Below are 7,730 nucleotides of genomic sequence, written 5' to 3'. Positions count from 1 at the left end.
ATGCGGGCTCACCAAGTTGCCCAGGCTGGTCTGGAACCCGTGGACTCAGGCAATCCTCTCACCTTGGCCTCCCAATGTGCTGGGATTATAGATGTGAGCCAGGCACTGGGCCTAATCTCTCTTTTTGATTTACCAGTATTCTTTTCTTGTCCTTATGATTTTATTACTACTTGTCTCAAATCCTTTCTTAAAGCTGTTCATTTAAAATTACCTCCTGGGCTCAGGCAATCTTTCCACCTCAGCCTCCCAAGTAGCTGGGTCTAAAGGAGCACATCACCACACACAACTAATTTTTTTGATTCTTTGTAGAGATAAAGTCTCACCATGTTACCCAGACTAGCTTCAAACTCCTGGGCTCAAGCAATCTTCCTGCTTTGGCCTCCCAAAGTGCTGTGTTTACAGGAGTGAGTCATGACACCTGGCCTCCGGCCTAAAAATGTCTTAATATTATCAAATACACAGCCTGTGTTCCAATTTTCCTGATTGTTTTATAATTATACTTTGACAATTGATTTGTTTGGATGAGCTCCAAACAGGAGCCACACATTGGTGTTTGCCCTTAGGGTTTCCCATGGTCTGAATTTTGCTGACTCTGTTCCTATGTTGCTGTTCAACACAGTCCTCTGTGCTCTGTATTTCCTGTAAACCAATCGATCTGGAGGTGCAATCAGATTCAGGTTTATTCTGGCAAGTATACTTCATAGGTGATGCTCTAAATTTCTTGTTGCTTTATAACAGGAGGCTTATAATACTTGTTTTTCTCTTTTTTTCTGAATCCTTTGTGAAACTAAATATTCATGGTAAAAGAAAAAACTCTTGAATGTGGTGTGCACCCATTAAATCATATTGCTACAGGTAAGTTCCAATAAGAACTTGAAAGTCAAGTGTGTTGCATATTCTGGAGAACACAGTAATACAACCTTGTGGGCATGGTGGCTCATGCCTGTAATCCCAGCACTTTGGGAGGCAGAGGTGAGAGGATTGCCTGAGCCAACAGATTCAAGACCAGCCTAAGCAACTTGGTGAGACCTCATCTCCACAATAAACCAAAAAACTTAGTGGGGTGTGGTGATGCAAGCCTATAGTTCCTGTTACTTGGAAGACTGAGGTGAATGGATCACCTGGGCCCAGCAGGTCGAGGCTGTGGTGGCCGTGAGCGTGTCACTGCACTTCAGCCTGGGAGACAGAGTGAGACTCCAACTCAAAAAAAAAAAAAAGAGCCTCAGTCTGCAACTTAAAGGATTGCAATTATATTTAACTATCCACTCTCTGACTAGTTTGTTAATGTCACTAGCTGTGACTTATGTCTATCTTTGATGACAATATCCATATTTAGACCCCCTAAAGCAGACACAAGATGAAAAGGGCTTCAGCTGAAGCATAGTGCATAGAAATTAGAACAGAGCTCATGGATGCTGAGGGGAAGATGGAGAATGGAAAATAGATGAGAGCCAAAGAGGTAAAGGCCATTCCTCTAGCATTGTCCATCCTTTTTTACATCTAGTCAGTCACCAAATCCTGTGGATTTTACCTTCTCAAAAGCTCCAGAAGTGGGTTCCTATAACCTTTTTCGTGTGTCATGAACTTGTTTGGCAGACTGGTGATGTTGATAAACCCCTTCTCAGAAGAGTAGGGGTTTTTTTGTTTGTTTGTTTTGTCTTGTTTTGTTTTTGAGTTGGAGTCTCACTCTGTTACCCAGGCTGGTGTGCAGTGGAACAATCATGGCCACCACAGCCTCAACCTGCTGGGTTCATGAGATCCTTCTGTCTCAACCTTCCAAATAGCTGTAACTACAGGCATGTGCTACTATGCCCAGTTAATTTTTTTTTTTAAATTTATTGTAGAGATGAGATCTCGTCAAGTTGCTCTGGCTGGTCTCAAACACCTGGGATCAGGTAGTCCTCTCGCCTCAGTCTCCCAAAGTGCTGGTATTACAGGCATGAGCCACCGTGCCTGGCGGAAGAGTGTTTTAAATACATAAGAAGGCCGGGCTCCGTGGCTCAGCCTGTAATCCCAGCACTTTGGGAGGCCGAGGTGAGTGGATTGCCTGAGCCCGTGGGTTCGAGACCCACCCGGGCAACTTGGCAAGACCTCATCTCTCCAATAAATCAAAAATTAGCCAGGCATGGTAGCGCGCACCTGTATTTCCAGCTACTTGAAAGGCTGAGGCGGAAGGATCGCCGGAGCCCAGCAGGTTGAGGCTGCGGTGGCCGGGAGCGTGACACTGCACTCCAGTCTGAACCACAGAGTGAGACTTCAACTCAAAAATAAAAATAGAAATAAAAATAAAATAAATACATCAGATAGGCGGCTCAGTGGCTCAGCCTATATGTAATCCCAGCACTTTGTGAGGTCAAGGCCAGTGGGTTGCCTGAGCCCGCGGGTTTGAGACCAGCCTGGGCAACTTGGCAAGACTTCGTCTCTACAATAAAACAAAAAGTAGCCAGGCGTGTTAGCGCACGCTTATCGTTCCGACCACTTGGAAGGCTGAGATGGAAGGATCGCTGGAGCCCAGCAGGTTGATGCTGGGGTGGCGGTTTTATGTGCCACTGCACTTCAACCTGGGCAACGGAGTGAGACTTCAACTCAGAATAAATAAATAAATAAAAATAAATAAACAAGATAAAACATTTGTGCTGAAATGCAGATCTCAAAATATTAAAACAACAAGACATAGGGTGGCCCTAATAATTAGTTTAATTTCAAAATAGTGATGAACATAAGTGATATTTTGAGATTTCTGGGGCAACTACTTCTAATATGATATGAAAATATTTGTGATTTTCATTAATGGCAAAGTCAAAGTTTCCATTAATATTATTGTGGTGTATTGCCTATAAACATACTTAAAAGAAACACTATATTTCTAGTTGGGCTCGGTGGCTCAACCTGTAATCCAGTGCCTTTGGGAGGCTGAGGTGAGTGGATTGCCTGAGCCCGCGGGTTTGAGACCCGCCTGGGCAACTTGGCGAGACCTCATCTCTACAATAAATCAAAAATTAGCCGGGCGTGGTAGTGCGCACCTGTAGTTCCAGCTACTTGGAAGGCTGAGGCAGAAGGATCGCCGGAGCCCAGCAGGTTGAGGTTGCAGTGGCGGGGAGCAGCCACTGCACTCCAGTCTGGGCAACAGAGTGAGACTCCAACTCCAAAAAAAAAAAAGAAACACTACATTTCTGTTTTAAAGTTACAGAAAATGAATATCCATTTAAGATGATGGATTCCTTGATTTCCTATACCACTCCCACTGTCTTAGCTCAGGCTCATGTGGATTTTTACTTTAACTGTTACTATGGCCTCTTAACTGACCTCCCTCTCTCCTCCAGCTCTGCAGTTGGTAAATCTGATCTTATGAATCCTCACCTTGGAACACTTCAGTGCAACCCATGGCCTTGAGGATCAGATTCAAGTCCCTTCCCTGGTCCTCAAATCTCCTCAAACCTGGCCTAATACACAATCTTTACTTTAAACCACTTGTCATTCTAAACCACTGGCACTTCCTGGAAACAAATGCATTTTTCCTTCAAGGCTAAGCTCAGGTATCAATTCTGTGTCACCTTATTTGAATCTTGGTGATATTCATTCCTTTATTCAACCCGAGTCCCCAGGCACCGTGCTGGGCTTTGAGGATGTAGTACTTTCTCGACAATATCTGTTCTGCCTTTCAGATCCCTTCTACTGGGTCAGCCCTGGCGTGCTGATTGTCATCGCTGTGCTACCTGTGCTCCTCCTGCAGATCGCTGTGGGCCTCCTCTTCCTCTGCCTGCAGCACAGACTAAGAGGTATGGGGCAGAAGGTGGGCAGGTCAGGATCCTTCCCTAAAATGACCTGACCTCTTGGAGCTAGGTCAGTTAACATTAATTTTTTAGTGACTTCTGGGTTCAGGACACCCTGATGACAAGTTTTATATCTCACTGATTGCTTTCACATGAATAATAGGACCTTGCATTTCCCTATGAAGTAAGCATGGCATTTAATGACTTCATTTCACAGAGGAGGCAACTGAGGCCAGGAGTGGTTCAGTGACTTACTCAAACTGACACAGCTTGCAAGTGATAGAGCTCAGGCTCCTGTGTCATATCCAGCAGCTCCATGCAACAGGACCTTGTGAGCTTCAAGGTCAGAGAGGTCTGAGCTATTAGAGTTTTATATAAAGATACTAAAGTAAAATCTCTACCACATAGCAGGTGTTCAAAAATTGTTTGTTTGTTTTTTTTTTGAGTTGACTTCTTACTGTCATCCAGACTGGAGTGTAGTGATACAATCATGGCTCACCGCAGCCTCAAACTTTTGGGCTCAGGCAATCCTCCTGCCTCAGCCTCCTGAATAGTTGGGACTACAGGCACACGCCACCATATCTGTCTACTTTTTTGTAGAGACAAGGTCTTGCTTTGTTGCCCGAGCTGGCCTGAAAATCCTAGGCTCAAGGAATCCTCCTGCGTTGGCCTTCCAAAGTGCTAGGATTAACAGGCATGAGCCACCACACCTGGCCCATTTCTTCCTTTTCTATTTAACGCTGAGAACTCAGATTCAGCTGTCCATGAAGTTTCTCTTTTGTGCTTCCATTCTGAGCCTTTCCCCCTCCCACCAGGTGTTCCCCCACTGACAAAGCAGGAAGCATCTTCACCCTTCCCCACCCTCCACCTTCTATTTGTTACTGAGAAAGCTGCAAGGAGGGTTTGAGACATGTGAGGTGAGAGGGCAACAATGGGGTGTTTTCTCTCTCCCTAAATTCATCCCAGATGTTTGGCTACCTCCTTCCACATGAAAAAGGCCTTTAACTGAGTGTGGTGGCTCACGCCTGTAATCTCAGCACTTTGGGAGACTGAGGTAAGAGAATTGCCTGAGCCCAGGGGTTCGAGATCATCCTGGGCAACATGGCGAAACCTGGTCTCTTCAATAAATCAGAAAATTAGCTGCGTGTGGTGGCACGCACTTGTAGTTCCACTTCTTGGAAGGCGGAGGTGAAAGGATCACCTGAACCCAGCAGGTTGAGGCTGTGGTGGCCATAAGCATGCCACTATACTCCTGCCTGGGCAATAGGGTGAGACTCTGACTCAAAAAACAAAAACAAAAAAGAAAAGAAAAAGAAAAAGGCCTTTAGCTCACATGGCTAAGCAGAAAAAACATGAATGTTAGAGTTAGGCAACCTGGGTTTGAATCCCATCTCAGGCACTGAACTCTGAGCAAAATTCGTAGGTCTCCAAGCCTCAGTTGTCTTGTCTGTCACATAGTGAACATATCCTCCCTCCTAAATTATAGGGAGGATTAAAGGGAATAATTTCATGTAAAGTGCCCAATACAGATCCAGTCACAAAGTTGCTGCTCACGAAATATTCCTCCCTCCCCATTCAGATAGAAAGTGACTTTAGATTTATAAAGTGGCAACCCAGTGGGTTAGAGCGCAATGTGAACAGAGAACTCGCGCAATGTGAACAGAGAACTCAAGACAAGGAATAGAGAAGAGGAGAGGTAGCAGAACCTTACATTGGTTTGGGACATTATTCTTGGGATTTCTTTTCTTTTCTTTTTTTTTTTTTTGAGTCAGAGTCTCACTCTGTTGCCCAGGCTGGAGTGCAGTGGCATGCTCATGGTCACCACAACCTCGACCTGCTGGGCTCAGGTGATCCTTCTGCCTCAGCCTTCCAAGTAGCTGGAATCACAGGCATATGCCACCATGCCTGACTAATTTTTTGATTTATCGTAGAGACAAGGTCTCGCCAGGTTGCTCAGGCTGGTCTCAAACCCCTGAACTCAGGTAATCCTCTTGCCTCTGCCTCCCAAAGTGCTAGGATTATAGGTTTGAGTCACCACACCTGGCCATGTTCTTGAGATTCTTTATTCCACCAATTTAATCTAGACAATAGCCAGAGCAAGAGCCTTAACTCTGGGCTCCAAATCCAATGCTCTTCCCACTCTTCTAAGGACACTCCTGGGCTGCAGAGAAATAGCCTGTACAAAGAGAGGCCTGGGTGCTGGGTGTGGAAGGGTCCCCACATAGTGCAGAGCAGGAACTAAAATGTCATTTTCTATTTTAGGAAAACTCCGTGCAGAGATAGGTGAGTTCTAGCCATCCTCTCTTCCGGTTCTTCTCTTTTGAATTTTTGGCATAACTGAAATGGTCATGCTTTCAGACCAGCTCTGCCTCTCTCCCAATACCCTGTGCTGCCTATGGTCTCCCTTTCTCTGTCGTGTGCAATTCAATAACAAAGACTTGGAGGAGAAAGGATCCTTTTTGAGGCCCTCCTAAGGCCATTTCTATTTGTCTCTCTTTCAGAGAATCTCCACCGGACTTTTGGTAAGTACTGGCATATCCAGGCCCTCCCAGGTCAACTTGGTGTTTTACTTGGGTTCCAATTGCCTGAGGGAACAAGGACCCCTGGCTCCTGGTTGGTCCTCTCTCTTTTTTTTTTTTTTTTTTTGACTAAATCATTTACATTTAGGATTGGTAAGATCATAATAAATACTTACATACTTTTACGTGCTGGGCACTATAGTAACCTTTACAAACAATGTTAAACTCATTCTGTTAACTCCTATGCACATTATTCTCTTTTCAGAAATTATAAAAGGAAGGTAAACAGATCCTTTGCACATAAACTTGGTGTCTAGTTGGGGAGGTGAAATATATTCTTGAATAGGAAAAGTATGTGTGTGTCATCTACTGTATTTACAGTAGTTACATGTAGTTATAACAGGATGTTTTCATGAGTTCAAAACAGAGATGGCTTCTTTTTTTTTTTGAGTTGTAATCTCTGTGTTGCCCAGACGAGTGCAGTGGCCACACCCGGCCACTGCAGCCTCGACCTGCTGGGCTCTGGTGATCCTTCCGCCTTAGCCTTCCAAGTAGCTGGAACTACAGGGGCATGCTGCCACACCCGGCTAATTTTTATTTATTGTAGAGATGAGGTCTCACCAAGTTGCCCAGGTGGGTCTCGAACCCTTGGGCTCAGGCAACCCACTCACCTCAGCCTCCCAAGGTGCGGGATTACAGGCTGAGCCACCGAGCCTGGTTGGAGATGGCTTCTTGTAGGAAAAGTCCTACAAAAAGTCCAAGCTCCACTAGGAATTGACCCCTCAAAGATCTGGTTTCTGTCCTTTTTGGTTCACTGTATATCCTCTAGTGCCTAAAGACAATGCCTACAAGAGGGCACTCACTATTTGCTGAATGTATATTGCAGAAATTATAAGATGGCATTAGGCAGAGCACAGATGGTTTCTGCTGTGAGCAATCTTCCTAAACAGACTCTCCTCCTGTAGCCATAGGTGACCCTACTCTCCCCTCCTGGCATCTAGCACACATGAAAGTGTCATTCTAGAATTTATGACATTAGACCAGTGTGCAGACCTCTCTCACACACACACAGTCTTTGCACAACCAAAAAGGAGTAATAGGATCTTTGTTTTGTAGGATTTGAACATCAAAGGTCTTGATTCATTTTGTACCATGAGTCTCTTTATTACACATAGGATCATTGTACAAAAAAAATCATTGTATTGAAATATAGTTATTAGCATATAAATTAGTTTAGTAACATGTTTCTTTAACAAAAGTAATATTTTTAATTTTTATTTGTTATTTTTTACTTTTTGAGTTGGATTCTCATTCTGTCACCCAGACTGGAGTGCAGAGGCACACTCCCGGCCACCGCAGCCTCGATCTGCTGGGCTCCAGCGATCCTTCCGCCTCAGCCTTCCAAGTAGCTGGAACTATAGGCGCGTGCTACCATGCC

General features: G+C 44.7%; 1 protein-coding gene across 7 annotated transcripts in view; it reads left to right on the top strand.

The window, feature by feature from the left end:
• The window catches only part of MOG (myelin oligodendrocyte glycoprotein), a 17,001-nt gene that overhangs the window by 5,589 nt on the left and 3,682 nt on the right, over window positions 1-7,730 (top strand). For all 7 annotated transcript variants that reach the window (XM_021707260.1, XM_021707259.1, XM_021707256.1 and 4 more), the window contains 3 exons: window positions 3,666-3,779; window positions 6,036-6,056; window positions 6,275-6,295. In XM_021707260.1, the coding sequence (XP_021562935.1) occupies window positions 3,666-3,779; window positions 6,036-6,056; window positions 6,275-6,295 (156 nt within the window). The remainder of the gene's footprint in view (window positions 1-3,665; window positions 3,780-6,035; window positions 6,057-6,274; window positions 6,296-7,730) is intronic.

This window comes from Carlito syrichta, unplaced genomic scaffold, assembly GCF_000164805.1.
Source record: "Carlito syrichta isolate Samal-C Ts95f unplaced genomic scaffold, Tarsius_syrichta-2.0.1 Scaffold316474, whole genome shotgun sequence".
NCBI classification, from domain to species: domain Eukaryota; kingdom Metazoa; phylum Chordata; class Mammalia; order Primates; family Tarsiidae; genus Carlito; species Carlito syrichta.
The sequence above is the reverse complement of the archived record's forward strand: the minus strand, read 5'-3'. Positions and strand labels throughout refer to the sequence as shown.